The 26,219-nt window shown below is 58.3% G+C and overlaps 10 protein-coding genes and 1 non-coding gene across 11 annotated transcripts; 7 read left to right on the top strand and 4 right to left on the bottom strand.

Moving 5' to 3' along the window:
- Window positions 1-1,297: 1,297 nt before the first annotated feature.
- Window positions 1,298-3,253, top strand: SPSK_07235 (transporter; the record flags this gene model as incomplete). The annotated part of the gene is made up of 5 exons (XM_016733899.1): window positions 1,298-1,549; window positions 1,638-2,306; window positions 2,383-2,782; window positions 2,849-2,949; window positions 3,026-3,253. The coding sequence occupies 5 exons, from the start codon at window positions 1,298-1,300 to the stop codon at window positions 3,251-3,253; spliced, it is 1,650 nt and encodes a 549-aa protein (XP_016591579.1).
- Window positions 3,254-5,144: 1,891 nt separating this feature from the next.
- Window positions 5,145-6,344, top strand: SPSK_07641 (taurine dioxygenase; the record flags this gene model as incomplete). The annotated part of the gene is made up of 2 exons (XM_016734300.1): window positions 5,145-6,030; window positions 6,091-6,344. The coding sequence occupies 2 exons, from the start codon at window positions 5,145-5,147 to the stop codon at window positions 6,342-6,344; spliced, it is 1,140 nt and encodes a 379-aa protein (XP_016591580.1).
- Window positions 6,345-6,522: 178 nt separating this feature from the next.
- SPSK_07601 (uncharacterized protein) lies at window positions 6,523-7,779 on the bottom strand (the record flags this gene model as incomplete). The annotated part of the gene is made up of 1 exon (XM_016734260.1): window positions 6,523-7,779. The coding sequence occupies one exon, from the start codon at window positions 7,777-7,779 to the stop codon at window positions 6,523-6,525; it is 1,257 nt and encodes a 418-aa protein (XP_016591581.1).
- A 653-nt stretch (window positions 7,780-8,432) lies between these two features.
- Window positions 8,433-9,077, top strand: SPSK_07985 (uncharacterized protein; the record flags this gene model as incomplete). The annotated part of the gene is made up of 1 exon (XM_016734637.1): window positions 8,433-9,077. The coding sequence occupies one exon, from the start codon at window positions 8,433-8,435 to the stop codon at window positions 9,075-9,077; it is 645 nt and encodes a 214-aa protein (XP_016591582.1).
- A 917-nt stretch (window positions 9,078-9,994) lies between these two features.
- Window positions 9,995-11,320, top strand: SPSK_07563 (uncharacterized protein; the record flags this gene model as incomplete). Its single annotated transcript, XM_016734222.1, has 1 exon — window positions 9,995-11,320. One exon carries the CDS (start codon window positions 9,995-9,997, stop codon window positions 11,318-11,320), a length of 1,326 nt encoding a protein of 441 aa, XP_016591583.1.
- Window positions 11,321-12,478: 1,158 nt separating this feature from the next.
- Window positions 12,479-13,210, top strand: SPSK_07937 (endo-1,4-beta-xylanase; the record flags this gene model as incomplete). The annotated part of the gene is made up of 1 exon (XM_016734590.1): window positions 12,479-13,210. The coding sequence occupies one exon, from the start codon at window positions 12,479-12,481 to the stop codon at window positions 13,208-13,210; it is 732 nt and encodes a 243-aa protein (XP_016591584.1).
- Window positions 13,211-13,346: 136 nt separating this feature from the next.
- SPSK_07861 (dienelactone hydrolase) lies at window positions 13,347-14,199 on the bottom strand (the record flags this gene model as incomplete). Its single annotated transcript, XM_016734514.1, has 2 exons — window positions 13,347-13,423; window positions 13,479-14,199. The coding sequence occupies 2 exons, from the start codon at window positions 14,197-14,199 to the stop codon at window positions 13,347-13,349; spliced, it is 798 nt and encodes a 265-aa protein (XP_016591585.1).
- A 1,629-nt stretch (window positions 14,200-15,828) lies between these two features.
- Window positions 15,829-18,668, top strand: SPSK_07004 (phospholipase D; the record flags this gene model as incomplete). The annotated part of the gene is made up of 3 exons (XM_016733674.1): window positions 15,829-15,971; window positions 16,068-16,095; window positions 16,161-18,668. The coding sequence occupies 3 exons, from the start codon at window positions 15,829-15,831 to the stop codon at window positions 18,666-18,668; spliced, it is 2,679 nt and encodes an 892-aa protein (XP_016591586.1).
- Window positions 18,669-18,852: 184 nt separating this feature from the next.
- On the bottom strand, window positions 18,853-18,956 carry SPSK_11221. The gene has a single exon. It is a non-coding gene; the product is annotated as a tRNA-Met (tRNA).
- Window positions 18,957-19,519: 563 nt separating this feature from the next.
- SPSK_07110 (uncharacterized protein) lies at window positions 19,520-21,868 on the top strand (the record flags this gene model as incomplete). Its single annotated transcript, XM_016733778.1, has 1 exon — window positions 19,520-21,868. One exon carries the CDS (start codon window positions 19,520-19,522, stop codon window positions 21,866-21,868), a length of 2,349 nt encoding a protein of 782 aa, XP_016591587.1.
- A 577-nt stretch (window positions 21,869-22,445) lies between these two features.
- SPSK_07374 (uncharacterized protein) lies at window positions 22,446-24,140 on the bottom strand (the record flags this gene model as incomplete). The annotated part of the gene is made up of 1 exon (XM_016734038.1): window positions 22,446-24,140. The coding sequence occupies one exon, from the start codon at window positions 24,138-24,140 to the stop codon at window positions 22,446-22,448; it is 1,695 nt and encodes a 564-aa protein (XP_016591588.1).
- Between the last annotated feature and the right edge of the window lie 2,079 nt (window positions 24,141-26,219).

Genomic DNA, 26,219 nt, shown 5'->3' on the forward strand with positions numbered 1-26,219 from the left:
CCGACATCCGACGTCGAGTCACAACTGACGCTCAACAGCGTTATCCTCATGTAGACACCGACGAACACACACACATACACAGACACAGGCCCGTGTCTTCCGCTACTCAATGCCCTGCTTTCCCGACGCTGGTCACTCGCGGTACATAGCGGCCCGCGCTTGTTGGACGACTATACCGAGGCGCCAAGCCGGCATAGTATCGATGACTCGGACGTTCGTCGCAAGGCTGCATTCGCCCGTTGTATTGATACCATTGACAATTTTCTCAGGGCCACCCCCGAGGCGTGTGCACGAGGGAGCATGTCGCTTGGTAGCGACAATAAGGCAGTTGTCATTCTATGATGTACTTGACGTCGTTTTGCCGTTTCAGTTTTCCTGTTGTACTCCATACGAGGTATGCCGTTTTCCACGTACTTTTCTCCCATTGAAAGAGCGTGGGGGCAGACTCTAGAGCTCTCTAAACAGGTCCACAAGTCCAAAGGTCAACAGGTCCACAGGTCTATCGCGGCTGTTATATGCCGACCGATTGGTACACTTTACCTCCCACAAAAAATATACGACTGTTTTCAAACTCTGCTCGTCTGCATCTGTTGTCTGCAGGCTGGCGGCACAGACACGACTTGCAGCACGTCATTTGGCAGATCAGGGCTAGGGTCGCAGTGTCTGCATCTCTGCCGCCCATGTCTTGCCCGTGTTCTGCCAATGCCTATCTGTGCCGGTGATGCAAGACTGGGTCCTTGAAAACGCCATCGGCTGCTAACCATACGTTTCGCATTTGTGGGTCGGTCTTTGTCAACAAAAGTCATCCTCTGTACGGAGTCAATACCGAGTACACCGTACTACTCCGTGCGAAGTAGCCGACCTTTGTGACAACATGTCGAGGCCCGCTAAACGGAGATCCGGAGATACATCAACGTGTATGTAAGACCCTGTACACATGTGTCATGTCGATTGCATCGTCACGTCGCGCGCTGCATTGCTCCATCCTGATCTTAGATGGGGAAGTTCAATACACTGCGTCGTACGGAGCAGATAGACTGAAACAGGAAACAGGAAACAGGAAAATGGAGTGGCAATGCGACGTACAGAATACCACTTTCCAAAGCTGGCACGATCCAACCCCCAAGGCACACGTGCAGAGCAGCCTACAAGATTCAACCCGACGATCCTATTTAAGCGGCCTGTGCCGCAGAGTCATGTATATACGGAGGTATACACCCCATAGTGACAAAAGGAGCTGGAACGTCAAAGAGCAACCTGCATCCGTGGCCCCGTGGAGAGCGTCGTTAGCATCACCATGTCGGAAAAATCAGAAAAATCAGCAACCGTCATGGACATTGCGCCGGCGGCGGAGCACCCTATCTCGTCGTCGACCTCGGACTCGGACATTGACGCGTTGCCGACCAAGCGTTCGCGCTTTACCGGAGACGCATTTGTGTCCGGCGCCGCCGTGGAGATTTATGAGCCCATTCCCGAGTATGAAGGCCGGCACCGCTACGATCCGACGGCGGAATGGACCGAAAAGGAGGAGAAGACACTTGTTCGGAAGGTGAGGCGTTTGCTAGCTGTTCCCCCCCCCCCCCTTTTTCCTTCCTTTCCTGCTTGTCCTCTTCCTCATCCGCATGCTGACCGCACAGTTGGACAAACGCATCTGCTCGTGGGTGTGCCTCATGTTCTTCGCCCTGCAGCTGGACCGCGGCAACATCTCGCAGGCCCTGAGCGACAACATGCTGGGCGACCTCGGCCTGACCACCAACAACTACAACTATGGCATGATGATCTTTTATGTCTGCTTCCTGTCGGCCGAAGTGCCGTCGCAGATGATCTCCAAGAAGCTGGGGCCCGACGTCTGGATCCCCATCCAGATGGTCGTGTGGAGCGTCATTGGCATCTGCCAGGGCCTCGTCCAGGGCCCCAAGAGCTTTTACGCCACCCGCGCCCTCCTCGGCCTCGTCGAGGGCGGCTTCATCCCGGACGCGCTGCTGTACCTGTCCTACTTTTACACCAACAAGGAGCTGCCCCTGCGCGTGAGCTTCTTCTACTGCGCCTCCAACGGCACCTTTATCGTGGCCGCCTTTTTGGCGTACGGCATCCTGCACATGCGGTCCGTCGGCGGCTGGGAGGGCTGGCGCTGGCTGTTTGTGCTCGAGGGCGCGCTGACGGCCGTTGTCGGCCTCATTTCGTGGTTCTACCTGCCGCCCGGCCCGACGCAGACGGCCAGCTGGTTCCGCGGCAAAAACGGATGGTTTACCGAGCGCGAGGAGGTCATCATGGTCAACCGCGTCTTGCGGGACGACCCAGCCAAGGTGGGTCACTGTCATACGTCCATTTCTGCTTCTACTGCTGCCATACTTTCAGGACCATGTAATCTAATGCCAACAGGGCGGCATGCACAACCGGCAGGGCCTCAGCTGGACGCTGCTCTATAAGTCCCTGATGGACTACGACCTGTGGCCCATGTACGCCATGAGCTGGACCCTGCTCATCCCCGTCCAGCCCGTCGCGTCGTACCTTACGCTCAACCTCAAGGCCCTCGGGTTCGACACGTTTGAGACGAACCTCCTGACCATCCCGGCCTACGTCCTGTTCCTCATCCAGCTGGTCTTTTGGACCGTAGTCTCGGAGAAAATCAACAACCGCATGGCCATTGTGGCCTTTTACTCCATCTGGTGTCTGCCGCTGCTGCTGGCGCTCGAACTGCTGCCCGCAGCGGCCAGTCCCTGGAGCTGGTATGCGGTCACGCTGCTCCTCATTGGCTACCCATACATTCATTCCATCAATGGTACGAAGCCCTCATCGTTATACTGTTCGTGCTGTAACATACACCGCAACGACTAACACCTCGCAGTCAGTCTGATCTCGCGTAATGCCGGTTCCGTGCGCACCCGAACGGTGGGCAGCGCCTTGTACAACATGATTTGCCAAGCCAGCTCCGTCATTGCAACTCAGGTGCGCTATACGACCGTCTCCTTCTCCTGTCCTGGCCACCCTATACACACAAAGCAAACTAATAGCGACGTCATAGATCTACCGCGCCGACGACCAGCCTCTGTACAGACGCGGAAACAAGGTCCTTCTCGGCATCGTGGCCTGGAACCTGGTGATTACGGCATTTGTCAAGGGCTACTACATGTGGCGGAACAAGACCCGCGACCGCACCTGGGGTGCCATGTCGTCTGCGGAGCGGGACGCGTATCTGCGAACCACCAAGGACGAAGGCAGCAAGCGGTTGGACTTTCGGTTTGCGCATTAGATGTGGGATAGAACATATGAAAGTCGACGCACGGCGATTGCTTGACTATAGAACACGAAAGAGAAGGAAACACGAATATAGAAAACAAAAACTTTATTTTTCCGTACATACCTCCGTAAGACTTACGTACCATCTCCAGAACGGCCTCGAAAGACATGCCACGAATCCAGGTTGTTGTTGACTGACAGCGACAGCACAGTCTGCGCGTCTGCAACTGTCAACAACACGTCGGCAAGCTCCATTGACACTCGGCTATCGCTAGTCGCGACAAGGTGCTGGTCCATGTCTCGCGGGTACGTCGGTGGGACCAGACTTGTCGCGTGTGCTTGCTATGCTCAACTCAGCTGCTGACTGTCCCCAGGTTCGACCGTACCGCTGCGCAGATGCCTTGGCTTGACTTTGTTTTGGCAGGAACCTTTGGTCCAGCGCGTCGGCCCGCCGAACCTGTAGAACGTCACGTGCATCGCGGAAATGGTCCGCATGCAGGAGATAGTCCAAACGTTGCATATATGAAAATATACTGTGAGAACAACTTACGGGGCAGCACGGCCTTTCAAGAGTCGGAGAATCGCGGCGTCGGCATGGGGTGGCGTCACGCACGGACCCGCGTGCGGGACGAACGACCAGTGGCGGCCTTTTTGCACAACAGAAAGACGACGACGCTGAACAATGCACATGTTTCTTTCCATCAGCCGCCTGTGGTATATGTCATGTCTTTGTCTACGTCGTACTTCTATCGATGCAGAATGGCGAAAGCTGTCGTCGAGTCGCGACATGGAGCCGTGCAGATGACGCGATTGTCTCGGCGAATCACACAACTTGCCCTTTTCAGCATGACGGAGTCGTGTAAGTCGCCTGGGACCCACTTTTGACGACCTCTCTTCACAACGCCGTTGTGAGAAGCAACATCTGTGGACAGAACACGGGCTGAGATTGTATTGACGCCGGTTATTTTTATTCAGCAGATGCAGGAGGAGAAACGAAGCGTTCGAGTCATTTCACGCCAGCGGAACGGTTGCACTGCGACATTCTCCATCCTGGAGAGACTCCGTACTTGGCATTCTACACTGGCCTCCATCGTCACAATTAACAGTTATGCCCAGCACGGACTAGTATTGCTCTCTCGCTTGGTTTCTACTTTTGGAAGCTTGATCCGTCCCCTCCTTTCTGCATGAGCGAGTCCGCCCCCGGTTTCTCCGGGCCCTTGTGTTCTGACCTGTGGTACAATTGTACTCCATACATTCCCACTCCACGGCAGACCAGGCAGTCGAGGCCAGCAAACAGCCCCCGACCAACAGGCCAACGGACCAAGCAGGCTTTAGCCGTCGATCAGGCGTTGGGGCATTGGCCAAAAGAGGGGCGCCCTTGCGACATTCGTGATCGATATGTCGTTGTACCCCGCGGAAACGCGACAAGACAGAGTCGACGGCAGCGGTCGAGCCGCCTGTGCTTCTTGTGCCTCTTGTGCTTCTTGGACGTTGTTTGTCGTGCCGTGAGTAATTGACGTGGGTTCTGTGTCCTCGCGGAGCTCGCTGGCCGGTCTCGCAGAGGTGTTGGACTCTTGTCGTTGTCTTCAGTGAAGGGCACATCTGCCTGACTCTCCCGAATCGAGTTTCCCTCGGTCGATATAAATAGGAACCCTTGCTCAAAACCTCGACGGAGACAGAAGCCCCCTTTCTATTTCCATCTCTTGCATCTCGATCACAGATCCGATTATCTGATCGTACATGCTACTTCCCATTGCAAACGCCTGCAACGACGCCTCACGCTGAAATCGCAGATAAACGTGCATCGAGAAGCATCCATTACCTAAATATACCCCCATACCCCCCCATCCTCATCCCACCCTTTTCGTCGTCCTCGCACACAACCCCCCACAACCTCTGACAACATGGCGCCCTCAGCCATTGAGACCATCACGGTCCCTGAGCCCCCCAAGCTGCACACCACCACCGCGGCCACCGGCGACTACAAGGAGCTGTCCCCCACGCGCTTCAGCCGCGAGGACGAGGTCGCCGGCATCGAGGGCTTCGAGGCCGCCAAGTACCCCCACTACCTGCCCACGTGGAACCCCGACGAGCACTACCCGCCGCTGCAGCCCTTTGAGCACTACGAGCACGGCAAGGACGCCGACACCAGCTTCCCGGAGCTGCTGCCGGCCTCGGCCCAGCGCGTCGACCTGACGCCCACCATTGGGTCCGAGGTGCGCGGCGTGCAGCTCAGCTCGCTGTCGGACGCGGGCAAGGACCAGCTGGCGCGGTTTGTGGCCGAGCGCAAGGTGGTGGCGTTCCGGGCGCAGGACTTTGCCGACCTGCCGATCCAGCAGGCGCTCGACTTTGGCGGCTACTTTGGGCGCCACCACATCCACCCGACCTCGGGCGCCCCCGAGGGCTACCCGGAGATCCACCTGGTGCACCGCGCCGCCGGCGACCGCACGGCCGAGGCCTTTTTTGCGTCGCGGACCAACTCGGTCGCGTGGCACTCGGACGTGTCGTACGAGCAGCAGCCGCCGGGCACCACGTTTCTGTACATCCTGGACAAGCCCGAGACGGGCGGCGACACGCTGTTTGTGGACGGCGTCGAGGCGTACAACCGCCTGAGCCCGGCGTTCCAGCAGCGGCTGCACGGCCTGCAGGCGACGCACTCGGGCATCGAGCAGGTCAACTCGAGCGTGGCCCGCGGCAGCATCAAGCGCCGCGACCCCGTCTACAACGTCCACCCCATTGTGCGCACGCACCCGGCCACCGGCGAGAAGGCGCTCTACGTGAACCAACAGTGTATGTCTCTTGTCACCTCACATGTATTTTGTGTATGTACTCGTGCTAACCAACCCCCAGTCACCCGGGAAATCGTCGGCCTGAAAAAGGAAGAGTCGGACGCGCTGCTCGACTTTCTGTACCACCACCTGGCCCTCGGCGCCGACTTCCAGGCCCGTGTCAAGTGGGAGGAGGGCACCGTCGTCGTCTGGGACAACCGCGTCACCCAGCACACGGCCCTTGTCGACTGGAAGGGCGGTGCCCGTCGACACCTGGCCCGCATCACGCCGCAGGCCGAGCGGCCCTTTGAGACGCCGTTTGAGGCGAAGGCATGAGCGGCCAAGGGAGGGCATGGCATGGGCTTGAAAGGCTAAGCAGCCCGCAAAAGATAGCATTCATGAGCATTGCATTGATGATTCGAATCGTATTCTCAAATGTCTTGGTCACTGCAACTCGTACATCGTATCTCGTAAATCGTGTCTCGTAAAATGTAATCACAAGTCTGCTTCATCGTCACAGAAACGACGGAATCGTATCAAGAGGACCCTTGTCTTGCTCGTCTCTCTTGTGCTCACGTCGACGCTTCCTCTCGAGCAGGCGATCAGCCTTTTCCTGCGCCCGTCGTTTTCGTAGCGTCTGCATCAAGTCACCTGCATCGTCGAGGTCGTCGATGTCGTCGAGGTCGGCAGGGTCGTCGAGGTCGGCAGGGTCGTCGTCTTCCTCATCTTCGTCATCACCCTCCGTCTCATGCCTGGCCTGTACATCCCGCGCTTGGACATCTGGCGCAAACGACACGGACCTCTTGTCTGGTGGGCCGTCGCGGCCGGCTATTCGATTTTGGCCAGGTGTAGCGGCCACTGGTTGTCGTGGTGAGCGTGGAGGCACGTGTGGTGACGATGTGAGTGGCCGGGCGGTCGTCTTTTGCTGCACAGGCGGTCCATCCAGGTCGTCATCGTCGTCATCGTCATCGTCGACTTCCCCGCCTCCAATACCGCTGCCTGGCACAACGGCCGACGGTCGGTTCCCCGCTACGGATGCCAGCGACACCAGCGCCGGTCGGCTCTTGCGTGGGTCGCTCTCCATCAGATCGTGCAGTGCCGTGCCCGCCCAGGGTGTGTTGTCCGTGTCGTTGACGTTGTCGTCGTCGTCGTTGTCACCGCCAGCGCCGCCGGCATGTTGGACCAACCCCACGGAACGCACAGCCGCTGCCTGTTTGGCTCGCTGCTTGGCCGCCGCTGTGCGCCGTGCCACGCGATCCCGTGCCGCTGCTGAGACGCCGGTCATGGCTGTCGGCCGGGCGAGCGAGCGAGACGCCGTGGCCGCGGCCGTCGGGCCCTTGGCCTGCTGGGCCCGCCGCTTGAGTCGCTGGTAGGCGGCGGCGTGGAGATGGGCCGTGAACGTCTGGGCGACGGCGAGCAGCTCGTCCTCGACCATGCGGTAGCGGTCGTCGTGGTCCATGCCGTCGACCATGAAGCTTTCCGGGGGCGGTGCCGGTGGTGGCGATGTGGACGGTGTGCGGGCTGTTTGTTGGTTTTGAGACGCATGTGCCCTTCCCTTTGAGGACGAGGACTTTGCTTTCTTGGATGCACGGCGGGTGTCGCCGTCGTTGTGGCTGTTGTTGTCGTCGTCATCGTCATTGTCATCCTTGCGACGTCCTAAACGACTCGATGCACTAGGCGAAAACGACCGGCGATGCGCAGCAGGCCGTTGTGGCCGTGGCCGTGGCTGGACATTTGCGCCTTGTCGTGCCCATGGCAGTTTGCGCGCCATGCTCGTCGTCTGTTGTGATGATACTCATGGTATGGCGACCATTGCCGGCACGTCAAGGCAACCCGCGACGACGTGTTTAGTGGCGGTAGCGATACAGTGCGGAGTGCCATGTAGTGCAGACTTCACTCCGTATTACAGTGTGTATTGACCATGCTTACTGTATCAATATACACTGTGTCACCACCACGTCTCACAAACGAAATCGACGACGAAATACTTTGTATGACAAACTCTGGCGATGCTTCTCCTCAACAAACGGTAATTGCACAACGCCGGTCCATCACTTGACCGGCCGCGATCTGCATGCATAGAGCGATCAGTCGGCGAGGGATTTTTTGGATAATTTTACAGCCCGCGGGCGACAACGATATTACGGAATATGCCAGTCCCGGCCGGGACGGCCTGAGCTACAGACAGACGGAGATGGAGGACGAATTAAAATGCCTCGTCTGTGTCAAGCATTTTGTCACGCTTGCTTCGTCTCCGCCCATCACGTCCCCGTCCTTGCATAGGCTCAACATTGCAGTCCGCCCAGGCGCATCCAAGTAAGGAGGCACCTGCACAGGACAAGACACAGAAACAGCGCAACAGCTCAACAGCCGACTGGCTAGCGGTCATTTCCAGTCACAGATGTACCCGTCTGACTGCCTGCTATGTCTGCTGTTTTGACCGGCGCTGCACAGACTCGCTTTTGCGATGGTCAGGGACCGCTGGCTGGTTGCCTCCCGTTTGGGAAGTCTCGTAGAACAATTGGACAGAACAAAAAAGAACGTCGCGCTTGGTGCGACACGTCAACTGTCTCATCGAACGCCGAAGACGAACGAATCGGTGCATGGGTCGTTCAAGTGTTGCTGCGTGAATGGCCAGGACGAGCGGACAGCAGAAACAAGCGCCATCTTCAAACGCCGCCGATGTTCTCCATTAAATTACAGGTCAACACAATGTCAACACAGCACAGGCAACGGCCAGGGCAGGCAAGCAAACGGCAGACAGGCAACGGCAACCTCGCTGTGGCATGTGCCCCGCAGGGAGGTATCTTACCTGAAGCTCCGTTGCAGAACCGCCGTGTTCCTGGCGATTGCGCTGCTGCGATTGGCCAGGTGTTTGAAACAACACCAAAAAGCACTAACGAAGCGGCCCAGATCGCCCAGCAGTGCCCTGTGCGTGCCAAAACTGTGGCCAGGAACCACCCAACCCAGGCACCACCAGGAATGCAAAGCCGGTCCCCACCTTTCCAGATTTGGCACTGGCAGGCGGTTGGGACGCAACGCCATTGGGTGGCCAGCAGTGTAAGTTGAGAAAAGGACATCCATTCCTCTGACCCCAACCACAATCAGCCCGTGAAAGAACTTTTTTCTGCTTTTTTGTGGGCTCCATCCATTGTTTGGAACGACTGGCCATGAGCAAACCGACTGTACGACATACAGCCATTCAAACAGCGTTCCTGAAACAAGTCGACCTGGGGCTGGACAGGCGGGCGATCACAGAACACACGGAAGGCGGAAGCCAGTAGCCACAAGAAGGACCTGTACAAGTGTTTGTGCTTGTGCCCTCTTCGGTGCGCCTCCAAGTGACAGGTGAACAATGTGTAGCCTCCTCGTTAATCATGTCCTCGTTAATCCTGCCCTCGTCCCTCGTGTGCCCCGTTTGCTCCTTCCCGCCGTAGTATGCCCGCGCCTGTGTGAGCAATGAACAAGCTTTCCTGCACCTCCTGCCTTTTTTTATTCCTGCACTGTACCGTATAGACACTTCGGGAAGGCACGTCTGGGTCGTTCTTTCCTGTTCCTGCCTCCCTCAGGCGTGAGCAGGTTTTCGACTGGTTGGGTGAACAGTCCTCCTTCTCTCAGACATATAAAAGTTTGCTGCCCGGACGTCCTCTTGGCATCTTTTCTTTTCCCTCTCTCTTTCTTCTCCATCATCATCATCAACCAATACTCTGCAATATACTGCAACACACGCGACGCACACAACACAAGCAAACAAACACACACTCTCTCGAACGTTGCTACTGTCTTCTGGTAAGACAGTTGCTCCATAGTTCCACATTGTCCTCCCTCTCTCCGAAACATCGCCAACTTTCGACTTGCTGCGATCCTCTTTCTCCAACACCAAACAGCTTTCCACTTCTCTCAAGACTGTCTCAGGAAGACATCTTCATACACATCACCAACTGCCTCAACCTCTCCCTGCTCACACCACACACACCACGAACATCATGTTCGCCCACGTCCTCACTGTGGCCCTCGTGGCCCTTCTCTCGGCTTCCCCCGTTCTGGCTCACATGACTATGGCTTCACCTGTTCCCTTTGGCAACCCGACCACGTCTCCCCTGAACTCGGACGGCTCCAACTATCCTTGCCAGATTGTCGGCTCAGCTTCCACGTTCTACGCCGACTCCGCCTCGTCTGCCAACAACACCATGGCCTTGGGCGCCACCCAGACCCTTAGCTTCCACGGCAGCGCCGTCCACGGCGGCGGCTCCTGCCAGCTGGCCCTGACCAAGGACCTGCAGCCCTCCGCGTCCACGTCGTGGCAGGTTATCCTGAGCATCGAGGGCGGCTGCCCCACCACCGACGGTAGTGGCCCCAGCACCTACGACTACACCATCCCGGACTCCATTGCCCCCGGGAAGTACGTCTTTGCATGGACCTGGATCAGCAAGCTGTCCGGCGCCCCCGAGTACTACATGAACTGTGCGCCGGTGACCATCACCGGCAAGGCCGCCAAGCGCGATGCCATTGAGGCGCGGGACGGCAGCGCGTCGTCTTCATCGTCTTCGTCGTCCGCCCTCCCCAACCTGTTTGTCGCCAACCTGGCCTCCATCAACAGCTGCAAGACCACCACCAGCACCGACCCCGTCTACCCCGACCCCGGCCCGAACCTGCTGAAGCCCAGCAAGATGACGACCAACTTCCAGCCGCCCTCTGGAACCGACTGCTTCCCACTGGGTGCCTCGTCGAACTCGTCTTCTGGCTCTGGCTCTGGCACTGGCTCTGGCTCTGGCTCCGGCTCCGGTTCGTCCAGTGTCGGTGCTGGTTCTGCCTCTAGCGCCGGCCCCGTCGTTGCCTCCTCTTCCAAGGCCACCTCGGTGGCCGCTCCCGCCACTACCCTGACCACACGGACGAAGTCAGCATCCTCCTCTGCTACCGGCACCGCCAATGGCACGGCCACGGCCACGGGCGGCGTCTTTGTCACCGTCTCCACGGGCGCCCCGGGCGCTACCGGAGCCAGCAAGACTGCGTCTGGCACGACGCCATCTACCACCCCGGCCTCGGCTGTTTCACCCGCGTCGGCTGCTCCCAAGGCCTCTGGATCTGCCTCGTCTTCGGGCTCTGGTGGTGGTCTCAGCGGTGCCTGCACGACCGAGGGCATGTTCAACTGCATCGGCGGTACCCGGTTCCAGCAGTGCGCGTCCGGCACGTGGACGGCTCTGCAGGCCATGCCTGCCGGCACCAAGTGTCAGGACGGCCAGAGCACGACGCTCTGGGCTCGCAGTGAGATCAACTCGGCCAAGCGCCTCCGTCGTGCCCGCCGGCTGTAGGCAGCGACGACAAAAACGACGACGACAAGCCTCGTTTTCGGCTGGTCATTTCCTGGTGATGTGACCATGTAATATCCAACAACCCTTCTATTCTTTAATCCCTCTTCTTCACTTCGAGAATCCCCATTTAACTCTATGTTTTTGTCTCTTTTGCCCCATTTTGTACCTCTTTACTTTGCATCGTGGTCGAGCACACTTTTGCACCCACGCACATTGCGCACGTTGCCTTTTTTTCCCTCTTTCCTTCGTTCGTTCTTTTTTGTCTTTTTTGACAACTTGGCATTTCTGGCATTTACATTGGCAGCCGCGACGGCCCAAAATTGGTCTCTCATGACACACAAGTATCTTTGCACCCAAAAATACGAAAACAATTTGATACAAACAGCCTTGACCCAGCTTGCAAATCAACGTGACATGCATGTAAACGTAAACGAGAATAAATAACCCGACGTAAATAACTAATATGATGTGCTCCGAGGAACCGTCATAATCTTCCGTCACATAATCATCCGTCCCCTCCAAAGTGCCTACATTAGCCGAGCCAGGAAAACACCGCAATCAAAAGAAAAGACGTTGCCGCGTGTCGCTCGGTACTTGATGCTTCTTTCCGTCGATTGTCCCCGAGGATGATGTGTGTTACTGATGTTCTGGTATTTTAGCCTCTTTTTTTGGTTTTTTTTATTTTATTTATAATTTTTATTTTTGGTTGAAAAAGCAAAGCGATTCAAATAAAATTAGATATATAGGTCTGTTTTGGTACACATCGAAATAAAAAGCCTACGCAACGCATTTCCAATCCAACTGCCCCGGCGGTTCATCAAAACCGCCGGTCTCCCCGCTGCCACACACCCTTCTCCACAAGATGTCCAATATACACCGGGCATGAACTGGAACATGGGACCGGTGCCCCGGACATTGTGCCAAGTTAATTGACAGACGACTCTCGACATGAGCCGGTGGGGAAACGATCTGGTGTGCGGGCTGTTGGAGGCCCTTTAAAAACGCGGAGAACCGTGTACGACTGTCTTCCTACCCCGGAAATCTGTCGACATCTGTCGACATCTGCAAAGGTTCGAACATACGCGCAAACGCATTGGCATTGGCGCAGGCCCAGCTTGAACGGCAACACACCAAGTGCATTTCTCATCGTACCCATCCATGGCGCGACTTTTGCTGGTCCCGCTGCTACTCGCGGCGCTCGCCGCTGTCCCGGGCGCGCATTCAGCCGCCGTGTTCCCGCAGCCGCGCGACGTCGCCGTGCCGGGCACGCTCGAAACCACCGACGGCATCGACAGCACCGATGGCACCGCCGCCGCGTCGTATACATCGTCCTATTGGAACGACGGCACGGCCACGGTCAAGTACACCAACGGCCCCAACGGCCAGTACTCCGTCACCTGGTCCGGCGACAAGGGCAACTTTGTCGCCGGCAAGGGCTGGAACGGCGCGCCGCCGGCCGCGGTCAACTACTCGGGCACCTTTGAACCCAAGGGCAACGCTTACCTGTCCATGTACGGCTGGACCACGAACCCGCTCGTCGAGTACTACATTGTCGAGTCGTACGGCACGCACAAGCCCTGCTCGTCGCCCAGCGACGAGGCCACGCAAAAGGGCAACGTCACCGTCGACGGCTCGACGTACGAGATTTGGACCAAGATCCGGCGCAACAAGCCGTCCATCCAGGGCACGGCCACGTTCCCGCAGTTCTTTTCGATCCGCACGGACCGGCGCGTCGGTGGCACGGTGCACACGGACGCGCACTTCAAGGCGTTTGCCGCGGGCGGTCTCAAGATGGGGACGCAAAAGTACATGATTGTGGCGACGGAGGGCCAGGACAGCAGCGGCACGGCATCGATTGACGTGGGCGTCGCGCCGGCGGCGGCGGCGTGAAGGGCGAATGGGGAGGGGGAGGAGAAGGGGTGTGTTAGTGTCTTCGTTTTGCTGATCAAATCCCTTTGTATTCAAGATTGATTCGCTCTACACAGAAATTACATCATAAACGAGACATTGTGCTCGTATCTTGCCATCACTTTCCGTGGTTTCGGATCAGCCAAAAGTCGAACCAGTGGATGATGCCCTGCAGGCTCTGCTCCTTGACCCAGCCTGTCTTTTGTTAGTACGGTGCGTAGTAGCGGGCATGGAAGCGACGCAGACTCACGCTCGTAGGGGTCGCTCAGATCGCCCCGGGAGGCAAAGCCGTGCTTGACGTTGTAAAACAGCTGCTCGTGGAACGGCGTCTTCTGCTCCATCAGAATGTCGAGGGCCTTGCGCCGCGGCTCTGTATGGAAGGCCTGGTCGTGCTCGGCACACGACAGAAACAACGGCTGCTTGGCGCGCTGGAAATGCTCCTCCTTGAGCTGCGACGGATGCGCCACGGCGCCGGCCGACATGCCGTCCGTGGCCAGCAGATCCAGCACAAACGGCGCCCCAAAACAGTACCCCGTGCACGCATACCGCGTGTCCGGCGCGCTGCCGAACCGGGCCTTGGCCGCCTCGACCCACACGGGGACGTGCGCCGTCGCAAACGCAAAGTGCTTATTGCGCCACGCTTTCTGGTCAAAGTCGGGCGGCGCCGGGGCGTCATGGCCCGCACGGTACTTGGAAATGGGGTCGCCGCGGAAGTAGTCGATGCCGAGCGCCGTGAAGCCGGCGGCCGCGAAGCCGTCCATGAGCAGCTTGGCATTGTTGGAGAGGCCCCAGACGTCCGGGAAGTAAAAGACGACATGGCCGTTGCCGGCGACGCCCGTGGGCGGCCGCGCCACGTAGGTCTGGACCCCCGCCAGCTCTTCTTCCACACCCTGGGGCGTGCCGGCGTGGATGCTGCCGGTAAAGCAGCATTGCGAGGGCGGCTGGGCGAGGTATTCGTGGGGATGTGCCATTGTGAGAAGGGAGATAATGAACCAGGAATGGGAAAGCTATTCCTTCTTACTGTATTCCCTCACCCTTTGCTGTCCTTCGCCCCATCCTCAATCTCCTGAGAAGCCAGGATGCGCTCTCTTTTATGATGGTCGCAATGGGCGGAACGTCGGAGCCGAAGCGGAAGGACACATGCGACGTGCCTTTTCCGTGGTGATTGTGCAATGGCACAGCGGACCAGTTAGCTGGAAGACCTCCCTGACCGTTGGCTGATGTGCTAGCAAGGAGACGCCTATCGTGTTGGGTGGGGGCAGACGTGGCTGCATCACAGGAAAGGCTGCACGCTGGGGATCAGACAGGCATGCAATGTGAATTGCACCACGACCATAAAGCTTCCCTGCTCAAGTCACAATTCATGCGTTGAAATCTACGCCAAGGCGAGGCCTGCATCCGAACAGGACAGAGTCGCATGAACTCGTGATGCCGCTCGATTGCCATTCCATAGAGCAAACCAAACTGTTCGACAAGCCTTGTACCACTCCAGACTGCGGCACGGATAGTAACATGTGCACATAAAAGTCGTATGTTGCTTGTAAATAGAATGAACCCCCCCAACCAAAAAAAAATCCTTAGAGAAACTGTCAAAGTGCACGTAAATCCGCCAGGTGTCAAACACAGTAGCTTGACGTACAATAAGGACGTCCTTGCAGCTGGCAGACCACCAAAGCTTCCTTCCTCGCCAACTGGAGCGGATTGATCGTGCCTTCCTGTTGTCTGCTGCTCCTTCCTTCTTTTCTCCATGCGTCTTCCTTGCATTAGGTAAGCGCCGAAAGGAGGACTTGTCAATTTTCGGCAATCTGCGCAGCGATGCACTCTCGCAATGATTTCAGCTTTTCAGCTCTTGTCGCTGCCATCGTCATTTTTACCCAACTTTATTTTTCCCGCATCGAGCACGACCTCGGCGATCAGCCCTTGCGTGTTGCCAAGACGAGACAGGGCGTCTTGGCGAATTTAAGCAGCCAATCTCAATGCCGCACAGAGGGCCGCCTGAGGACCGCGCAAAGCCCACTAGAATGGGGAGAACAAGGAAGCGGCGACTGGCAACTGTCACTTGTGGGAAAGGGGTAAAGAGGGGCAGCGAGCACCTGTACCAGGCAGTTGACGTCATCATATATCGCTGTACATCCACTCTTGGAAGGCTCGAACCACGACAAGCACGACGCAATGCCATCCCAGCAAAAGGAGGAAAGAACAGCCCACTCCCAGCATTTTGTGTGTACACAGTACACGCCCTGCTTCAAAATGTCTTGGCTTTTTTATTTTCTTTTTTGGGGCTGTAGTTCCAATGGGTATGTATACAAAGGAACGCCCGTTCTGTGAACACGCGCGTACCTGATTTGATTTATTGGATTTGTTCTCCTGCTGTACCTGTTGTCTTTGTTCGACTTCTTTGAGCTGCCTTTACTCATCTGCATCCAATACAGCGACTAGCGTTGACCTTCCAACGACACAAAATCATTATTCTTGAAGACAACGAACCTTTCGACTGAATTTTCTCACTTTGCACGACTTTCCTGGCGATTGTCATATCGTGACAGCTCCTTGCAACTTTCAGTCCGATCGTGACACCAGCCACCCGGATCTCCGTCAAGATGGCCGAAGACAACGGCGGCTCCGGCCTCAGCTTGAAGGACAAGATCAAGAATCCGTTCCATAACATGAAGCAGAGCTTGGAGGAGTCTCTCGACAACAGCCAGCACCTGCGTGACGCCAAAATCCATCTGAGCCACAAGAAGTAGGTCCATTGACTGTCTGCTCACGCGTTGCACGACAACACGACGGGCAGCACGAGACCGGCCCGCTGATACTGACACTCCCCCCTTTCTCTAAGGCACCAGATAGGAAAGTTTGCGAATCTGGTACGTACAAAACAGCCCATCTATGCCCCATGGATGCTTTCTTTCCTGGTTGCTGACATGCCTAGTTCAACTCCCAACATCGCCATGACGAGGAACACGAGAAGCGCTGCGACGAAAAGCGCACCAAGGCGTGTGAGTCCCACCGCTTCGAATCGTACTTCCCCGAACGCGACGGCAACCTGGTCAAGTGGTACGTCGACGGCCGCGACTACTTCTGGGCCGTGTCCGAGGCGCTCAACAACGCGCGCGAGACCATCTACATTGCCGACTGGTGGCTGTCGCCCGAGCTCTTTTTGCGGCGCCCGCCCTACTTCAACCAAGAGTGGCGCCTCGACCAGGTGCTCAAGCGGCGCGCCGAGGCGGGCGTCAAGATTTACGTGATTGTCTACCGCGAGGTCGAGGCCGCGCTGACCTGCAACTCGGAGCACACCAAGCACGCGCTGCAGGCGCTCTGCCCCGAGGGCACGCCGGGCTACGGCAACATCCGCATCATGCGCCACCCGGACCACAACTTTTTCGAAAACGCGGCCGACATGACCTTTTACTGGGCGCACCACGAGAAGTTCATCGTCATCGACTACGCCATGGCCTTCTTTGGCGGGCTGGACATGTGCTTTGGGCGCTGGGACAGCCACACGCATGCGCTGGCGGACGTGCACCCCGACGGCGTGATCAACGAGACGTGGCCGGGCCAGGACTTTAACAACAACCGTGTCATGGACTTCCAGAACGTGCAGGACTGGAAGGAGAACGAGCTCAGCAAGACGGAGAACGGCCGCATGCCGTGGCACGACGTGTCCATGGGCATCGTGGGCCCGTGCGTCTACGACATTGCCGAGCACTTTGTGCTGCGCTGGAACTTTATCAAGCGCGACAAGTACAAGCGCGACGAGCGCTTCGACTGGCTCATGCTGCAGGGCCGCGAGGGCGACGACGAGGACCTCGTGGGCGTGCAGCGGCCCAGCCACCCGGTCGGCGACTACGTGCTGCACCCGACGAAGCCGCTCGCGTCGATTCCGCAGCTCGCGCCCGACCAGGGCACGGTGCGCGCGCAGGTGGTGCGGTCCGCGGCCGACTGGTCCAACGGCACGCTGACGGAGCACTCGATCCAGAACGCGTACAGCGAGATCATCCGCAACGCCGAGCACTACGTGTACATTGAGAACCAGTTCTTTATCACGGCGACGGGCGAGAACCAGTCGCCTGTGCACAACACGATTGGCGCCGCCATCGTGGACGCCGTCGTGCGCAACGCGGAGCGCGGCAAGAAGTTCAAGGTCATTATCCTGATCCCGGCCGTGCCCGGGTTCGCGGGCGACCTGCGCGCCGACGCCGCCACGGGCACGCGCGCCATCATGAACTACCAGTACAAGAGCATCTGCCGCGGGCCGGACTCCATCTTTGAGCAGATCCGCGCGCGCGGCGTGGACCCGACGAAGCACGTGTTCGTCTTCAACCTGCGCAGCTACGACCGGCTGGCCAAGACGGGCGCGATCAAGAAGATGGAGGCCGACTCGGGCGTGTCGTACCGCGACCTGCAGCGCGCCGAGGCCGAGGAAATCATGGGCGAGGGCATCTACGGCACGGTCGACGTGGACGGCGGGCGCGACAAGCACATGGGGCGGGCGCGCGAGCAGAAGAAGGCCGAGGAGACGAGCGACTTTTCCAGCGACAGCGTCAAGCCCGGCTACCTCGAGGCGGCCACGGACAAGAAGCGCCGGTTTGAGGCGGCGCACCCGAATCGTGGAGAGGGCGGCGAGGGCGGCGTCAAGACGCAGGGCGCGGCCAATCCGCGCTCCAAGGTCAAGCCGAGCGTGGCGCACCATGCGATGGCGGGCCAGGGCTCGCTGGTGGACGAGCCGTGGGACGACGACCCCAAGGACGAGGTGGAGAACTGGATCCAGGAGGAGCTGTACATCCACGCGAAGCTGCTGATTGTGGACGACCGCTACGTGGTGTGCGGTAGCAGCAACCTCAACGACCGCAGCCAGCTGGGCACGCACGACAGCGAGCTGAGCGTCGTCATGCAGGACACGCGCGTGCTGCCCTCGACCATGGACGGCCAGCCGTACGAGGCCGGCTATCACGCGGCCACGCTGCGGCGCTACCTGTGGCGGGAGCACCTGGGCCTGCTGCCGTCGCAGGACGTGGACGGCAGCGACGATCCCAACGCGCAGCCGCCGTCGGCCGACGCGCCCAACGACGTGCACGACAAGAACGCCGACGGCACCGACGACGCGTCGTACGCGTTTGTCGCGGACCCGCTGAGCGACGCGCTGTGGACGCTGTGGACGGAGCAGGCCACGACCAACACGGAGACGTTCCGGCACCTGTTCCACGCGGACCCCGACGACCACGTGTTGACGTTCAAGGACTACGACCGCTTCATGCCGTCCAAGGGCATCGAGCCGGGCCACATCTTTGACATGTTCATCCCGCCCGAGGACGTGCGCGAGAAGCTCAACAAGGTGCGCGGCCACCTGGTGTGGATGCCGCTGGACTTTCTCAAGGACAGCCCGATGGCCGAGACGGGGCTGCAGGTGAATCAATTTACGGAGAGTGTTTATGCGTAGGTGGGGGGGTCATGAAACGGCAACAATTGTTGATAGATATGATATGCATGTTTGGTGTTTCGTATGCAGTTTTATTAAATTTATGTATTTTCTTTTCTACCCAGAATTGTACACAAAAAGACGAAAAGACAAAATGGACAAAAAGTACAAAAGGACAATGCATCCTCCACCAGCAAAAAGCATCTGGGATCGGTGAGGCTCGAACTCACGACCTTAGGATGGGCCTATCTTTGGATACGGCTCATATCGCTATGAGACCTACGCGCTAGCCAACTGCGCCACGATCCCCGTAGTATGCGTGGTGATTGGCTTGCGGCCGGTTTAAGAGAGGTGATAAGGGGTAGTACGTGTGTCTCCAGGGAACAGTGAACATATGTCGTCCGTTGTGTGGAGGTGAACAATACAACACAATGCAAGTACAAAGAAACCATTTCTTTTGAAAGTGTTTTTCCTTCTTTTCTTTTCTTTCTTCTTGTTCTTTTCCCTTTCACCAATAGAAAATGTGCGTCGCAAACGAGGACAGATGCCTTTGTCCATATCAACATCACGAGAAGTCCGAGGAACAGATTCAACGCAAAGTGCACAACTGTGTCTAATACACTGCATTCTGGAGCGAAGACGATGTCCATACGAACAATGGAGCGTCCTACTATGGACATAAATAAACGACCGTCGCTTCTGTTTGGTTTCTTGTTCTTGTGTCGTTTCTGTGTCTCCACCAGCAACTGCACCGACAACTCTCACCTACCGTTTTCCTTTCGCTTCATCTCAACCCACGTCATATCCAATACACCCGCACCAACACCGGCACCGGCCCACTTTCTGGGCCATCGCTTCATTCGCCCGGCATCATGGTTCAAAGCGTCATTGTCAATGGCAGCAGCGACCGCTTCCTGGTGCCGCCGGCGGATGGTGTGAACAATGGTCCGTATGTTCGTGTATCTGACGGTGATGATGGTGGTTATGCTGGTCATGCTGATTATGCTGGTCATGATCGTCCTCGCAGAAAGCGGCCCACGCGCCGTTCCGGCGTCACTCGACGCAAGCGCATGAAGGAGATCCGGGTGCAGCAGAACGCCCTGGACGAAGACCGCTGCGAGATTCTCACGGGCCTGGACCGGCTGCAGCACCAGCGGCATCGAATCTACGAGGCCGAGGAAGACCTGAACACGACGCTGGCCGTCATTCAGGCGACCAAAGAGCGCATTGACAGCCGGTACTGGCATCAGGTGTCGGAGCGGATACGGGCCCAGGGCGTCGAGGCCCGAAAGGCACAAAACTCGGTCCCGGCACGGCCGACCTCGTCCCACGCGGCTCCCCTGAACCCTACTGCGCCCATTTTTGTTGTCCCGTCGCGCGGCCCCATGCCGTCCAACAAGCCGTGGAACCCGCTCGCTGCCGACTTTGTTCCCCGTCCTCGCACGGCGCCCCTGCCCTCCACCAACGATTTTGTGCCGCCTCAGCCGATCGTGGTTCGAACCACCTCGCCCCTCACCTTTGATGTCGAGCCGCGTGGAAAGCCAATTGTTCGCCTGCCACCCATCCGTCTGCCAATGGTCCACCTGCCCGATGTCCGTCCGGCTCCTAGTCCTGGTCCTGGCCCCGTCATTTGGGCGGTGCCCGTGGCCCGGAACCCCAATGCCAGCCCCCTGCGCCGCTCGCCCTCGTGCGCCAGCTTGGTAACGCGCACCGCTTCGATCGTGCCGTGCGCGCCGTCGACTCTGCGCCGGTCCGCCAGCTTCGATCGCAGTGCGACGCCCATCGATCTCTCTGCGTTTACGAAGCTGAAGCGTGAGGCGCCGCCGAAAACGGTGACAGCGACTGTGACCGCCCCATCCAAGGCGGCCGTCAAGGCACTCTCTGTGCCCTCGTTCTCCCGCAAGGCTGTCTCGTCTGTTACTTCTGCTGCTTCCCCGTCGCCGTCTCCGTCGGTTTCTCGCCGTGGAAGTGTCGGCAGCGTCGGCAGCGTCGGCAGCAACACTGGTGCTGTCGTCTCGCTCCGGAAGATGGCCACGACCTCTGCGGCCGTCGCCGTCGCTGTCGCCGCTTCGGCGTCTGCCTCCCGCGCTGGCTCTCCTGCGGTCTCACGCCGTGCCAGTGTGAGCAGCGCCGGCGGTGGCGGCGATCCGCGCGGCGCTGGCTTTGCCGCCTCCCTTCGCCTGGCTGCGGGCACGTCCCGGTCGTGGTCCGTGTCGCCTTTTCTTGTCCCGTCAACGTCGGGCTCTGCTATGCGCCGGTCCAGCTCCACCCCCGGTGAGGCGTCATCCACTCTGTCGTCCCGCCGCCAGCCGCTGCCATCTCGTGAATCGTCTCGGGAGTCGTCTCGGGCATCGTCTCGGGCACCTTCTCGGGCACCTTCTCGGACACCTTCGTGCACGCCGCCCCAGGCGCCCCATGCGTCTCCTCGTCTGCATCCGATCCGCCAGCCCCGCAACCCCCCGGCCGTCTCTGCCCGTGTTCCTCCACCGACCCGCACTGTGGCCAACTGGACCCCATGGATGTCCAACACGCACAGCCAGTCGTCCTCCATGGCGTCGTCGGCATCGTCGTCGCCTCTTGTGCGGGCGGCGTCGCCGAGTACAAACGCCACGCACTTTCGGAGAGCTGTCGTCAAGAGCACGGCCACTCAGGGCCGCGTCGCAACCGCCAGCACCAGCATCAGCCCCGTCGTCGACACCTCTGCACTTTCCCAGGTTGCTGCTCTGCACCGGGCGGCTTTGGCTGCGCTGACGCTGGCGCCTGAGGCCGCACAGGAGCACGACCAGGACGAAGACGAGGCGCTGGAGATGGAGATGGGCCATAAGAAGGGACGGCCCGTTTTGGAAGCCAGTTCTCCACCGCCGCCGTCTCCTCCTACTGCTGTTGCTGTTCCCTCTCCCAGTCTCTTGCACACGAACAAAATGGCCAGCACGAACACACCAGGCACGCCATCGTTGCTGCGGACATCCATGACGCAATCGCCGATCCAGGATTCGCTTGTTTCGCTCGCGTCCATTCCGGCCCTCGACCTGAACGCGCCCGTTGCGGGTGACACGCCCACTTCGCTTCCTCCGCCTCCTACAACAACCCGTCGTGGCCGCACGGCATCCCTTGCTGCCGCGGCCAACACCGACAAGGACGGAGTCGAGGCGCCGCCCAACACGCCGTCCATTGCCAAGTTCTTCTCCAAACTGCTCCACCGGGACGGAAAACGGCCGTAGGGGGCCACACAAGGGTAAGTCGGTGCTAACAGGCAGATCCTAGACATAAAATATCGACGTAAGACCGTAGAAGGTAACAAGGTAAGTGATAAAGGTAAGTGGCAAAGATACAGACTGCTTTGCTTTGTTTTGTCCTGCTATTTTCCTTTCTTTTTGTTCTCTTTCTTTTTTTGATTTAACATGCCAACGAATATATCCATTAACAAAAAGGCTTCTCGTAAACATACCGTGACATTGCCAAAGTTTGATACTTCATACGAATAAATGCCAAATGCCAACTTGAATGTGACTAAATTCAACAAAGCGTATTGAAAATTCGATGAAACGCCCGTCATTCAAAAATAAACGTGAAATTTAATAAACATAACAGTCGATATTAGCATAAATAGTAGCGAACGGAAATGACCAATACAAAAAGAAGAAAGCAGGAAAAAAAAGGAAACAAAGAAAAAAGGAAATCATCCCAGGGTATCATTGTGTCTTTTTCAAACTTGAACACCCTCGCGTCAACACATCCCATGGAAACAAAAGAGGAGACGAGGCGAACAAGACGCAGCCAGCAGTCCAACCTGCCGCTTTACCGCCCCTGCACCGGTGTCCCGTATTCGGCACCGTCGTACGCGTAGCCCTGTTTTCCCTGGTCTTGGGACGACGGTGGCTGGTCCTTGAGGGCCGGATGGTGCGCCAGGTTGAGGGCGGCCGGCGTCGCCGTTGGGTCCAGTTTCTTGAGCGCCTCGAGGCGGTGCTCGTCGGGCGTCTCGCGGTGCGTGGCCAGCTCGGACGAGAAGCTCTTGTCGAGACCCGGGGAGCGGAAGCCGTTGGCGTTGGCGGGGGGTGCATGGCCGTTCCCCGTCCCGCTGCCACTGTTGGTGGATGCCACGGAGTTGGGGCGAGCCGCGTTGGGCGGCTGGCCGGGCTGCTGCTGGTTGGGTGCGGACCACTGGCCCGTCGTCAGAATGTCGGAGTCGCGGTTCGTCTGGGGCGTCGAGCCGGCCGACGAGTGCGCCCGCTGCGGCTGCTGGGGCTGTTGCGCGGCCTGGGCATAGTAGTAGTCACCCGGCATCTCGACCGCCACCGCTGCTGCCTGACCAGGCGCCAGGTGCTGCTGCGGCGGCAGCTGGTGTTGCGGGTATGCCTGGAGCTCGGCGTAGAACTGCTGCGGCGGTGGCGGGTACGGGTACGGCTGTTGTTGTGGATGAGGCGGCGGGTGCTGGCCCGTGTACTGCGGGTACAGAGCTGGGTGCATGGGCTGCTGGTAGTAGCCGCCACCCGGTGTGCCGGCATAGCTGGCATGCCCCGGGTGGGCCGAGTAGGGCGGGTACGCGCCAATCCCCAGACCAGGACTGCCCGGCGGCTGCTGCGGGTACTGCTGGTTGACACCGGCGCTGCCGGGGCGGTAGCCGTAGGGCGAGGGCGACTGCAGGCCCTGGGGCATCATCGACTGCGGGCGGGGCACCTGGTACGGCACGGGTGGTGGGGAACCGGGCGTCTCGGTGTGGCTCTGGGGCGAGCCCTGCTGGTGTTGTGCGGTGGCCAGCGTGTCCTTCTCGTGCGCGCTGGGCAGGGCGGGGGACGTCGACGCCGTCGTCATGGCGGGGGACGCCGCGCTGCTCGCGCCTGCACCTGCGCCGGCAGCCGCGGCGCTCAGCGTGTGCGAGCGGTCGGCCGGGTTGATGGTCTTGAGGCGGCCGTTCTCGATCATGGCGGTCAGGGCGCCGCCGTCGACGAGCTCGGCCTTTTTGATGATGCGCTCCACCATGAGCTTGCTGGCGGCCTTGAGCTGCGACTTGACAAAGCTCATGACGGCGATGCTGCACTTGACCTCGACGTCTTCGCGCAGATACAGCCCGTCGGAGGGCGCGCCGAGCGCCATCAGGCCCATTTCGAGCGTCTCGGGCGGCTCGACACCGGGCTGGTTGCCGGCGATGCGGTACTTGTAGCGCAAGTCCGTGTTCATGGGCGCGTAGATGTGCGCCTGCAGGCCCCAGGGCATGTCATGGAAGCACGCATTGAAGGCGAGCTTGCCGGAGCCCATTTTGCCGATGCCGGGGACATATTGGATGCGCTCGGTGATTTCGTACCAGGTCGAGTAGTACTCGTCGGACGCGGCATCGCGCGGGGCCTTGATGGGTTTGTGGCTGAGGACGAGCGGGTTGAGGGTGATGACCTCGCTGTGGGAATGGAGGATGTCGATGGCCAGCTGGCGGGGGATGAAGCCCGGGATGGGCGTGACGATGGTGACGAGTTCTTTTTTCCGCAACATGCTGGTCATTTTGTATGTGTTGGAGGGGGTGCCGGGAAGGGGATATGGAAAGTACAATGTAAGGAAGAAGAGAGAGGACGACGAGGGAAAGAAAAGAGGCGGGCAGGAAGAAATGCAGCCAAGAAAGAGAGGTGAGATGTGAGCGACAAGGATGTGACAAAATCCGACTTTTGCCGTTGATCTGTCAGTTCCGCTTTTCTGCGTCTCTGCGTCTCTGCGTCTCTGCACGCAAGTATTGGATCGTTAATCGTAAAATCCTTAAGCCTTAATCTTAATCCTAAATCCTGAATTCGTAACGTGCCCGCTCCGACTTTTGGTGCCCTGCTTGACTGTTGCTGTAGACGAGACTGGTTGTTTGTTTGCTGTGTGCCTTGGCCTTGATGCGCCTAGTTGAGCCAGAGTCTCATACCCGTCGTTCCTGGAAGAAAAAGGTTCCTGATCGTCTGGTTTGACCCGTTTGTTGCTGTCGAGCTGCTCTTTGTCCACTCGCGCGTTGTCTTCTGATTCGCCTTTGTTGATTGCTGTTTGTTTGCTTCTTGTCTGTTGGTTTTTCCGTCTATTTTAGGATCGTCGCTCCTTGTCCTGTTTGTTCAGGGCCGTTGTCTTTCTTTGACGTCTGTTGTCGTTTCTATCTTTGTCCGCTCTCTTTATTCAGAGTCGCTAGATGTGCGTTGCGTTTCCCCACAGCGGTTTTGTCCCGACGTGCTGTCGCAAATCAACAAAAAAGGAAGAAAAGAAAGGGAGATGGCGTCTGTTTCGAAAATTGTGCGCTACTGCCCCTGATGTCTTTGCTATATCTGGTACCTGTCAAGACGCGCACTTTGTATGGTCGTTCTTTCTCTCCTGGTCGATTGTTGTGAGCGTCGCTCTTTCTCGTTTGCCTGCTATACTTCCCAGCTTTTTGGAAGGAACCGGTGTAGGGATGGGGAACTGCGACGGCTTAACTGGACGGACGTGGCAGGAGGAAAGAAGAAAGAAAAGGAAAGAATTGAGTGAGGGGAGCCAAAGTCAGAGCAGGAGCGGAGGAGAGGGCAGGATAAGAGTGAAAAGGGAAGGAACGGGACGAGCAGGAAAGGGAAAGTGCAGAAGCTTTCTCGCGTAAAGTGCACTGCAGCGACCGTTCTGGACGACCCTATCAAGTACGAAGAGGGGACGGCATGTTCCAACAGAAGGGGAGAATGGGAAAGAGCGAACGATGGTGAGAGCGGCCGACAGGGGTGCGAGGGCGTGGAAGGAAGGAACAGGTGGGGGGGGTTGCGGCTGGGTTGGCTGGTTTGGGTGCTACGAAATGTTAAAGGGGAAGTTTTGCTTGTCAACGGCCACGTAATGACACCTGGAGGCAAGTGGCAGTCCTCCACGATGGATGTTCCTCAACGGAGGAAGGCGTGGCCGAGACAGTAGATCAAATTGGCAGCGGCAAGCCAGTCCACTCCAACGGTCCTGTTGGCAGGAACGGTGTGGCAGGAACGGTGGCAGGAACGAGGGGCATTTGCCAACGCCGCGCAGCAGGCATTGCACAGACAGCATCAGCATTTTGACGCTGGCCACCATACTGTCACTTGTAATCATCTTACCGTTCCGCCTAGTCCACACGAGTGACATTGCTTTGCGCTAGAGTCAGACGAGATGCGCCGGTTTGAAGCCTGTCTTTGCTTGGACGTCTCACTCTGTATGAATTATTGCGTCCAATATCCGCCGAGGTCGTCCAGGGCGCAGACGGGCAGTCAAGGCCGCGCCACTACTGTAAGGGCTGAAAGTTAGTGTCGAGAGGACCCCTCCTCGGCCCCTTCTTTCGTCGTCATTGCCTCCATTCTACTGGCTGTCCTCTGTCCCTTTTTTGGGTTGGGCTGTGAGACGACGTGAGAAAGTGGCGTGAGCATGAGCATCCGGCGGTTCTCCGTACAATGGACCTGCCAGAGGACAGGACACAGCAGGGCGTGAGAAAAGAGAAACGCAAAGAGGAATGAACTTGGCATGAGTTCAAGGGTGAAGTAGGAGAAAGGAAAGAAAGAAAGGATCGCGACTGAAGACCGACATCGACGCAAGAGGACAGGACAACAAAAGCGTGCCGACAGACCCAAATAGCTT

The sequence above is a fragment of the Sporothrix schenckii genome (genome assembly GCF_000961545.1).
Source record: "Sporothrix schenckii 1099-18 chromosome Unknown Cont41, whole genome shotgun sequence".
NCBI lineage: Eukaryota > Fungi > Ascomycota > Sordariomycetes > Ophiostomatales > Ophiostomataceae > Sporothrix > Sporothrix schenckii.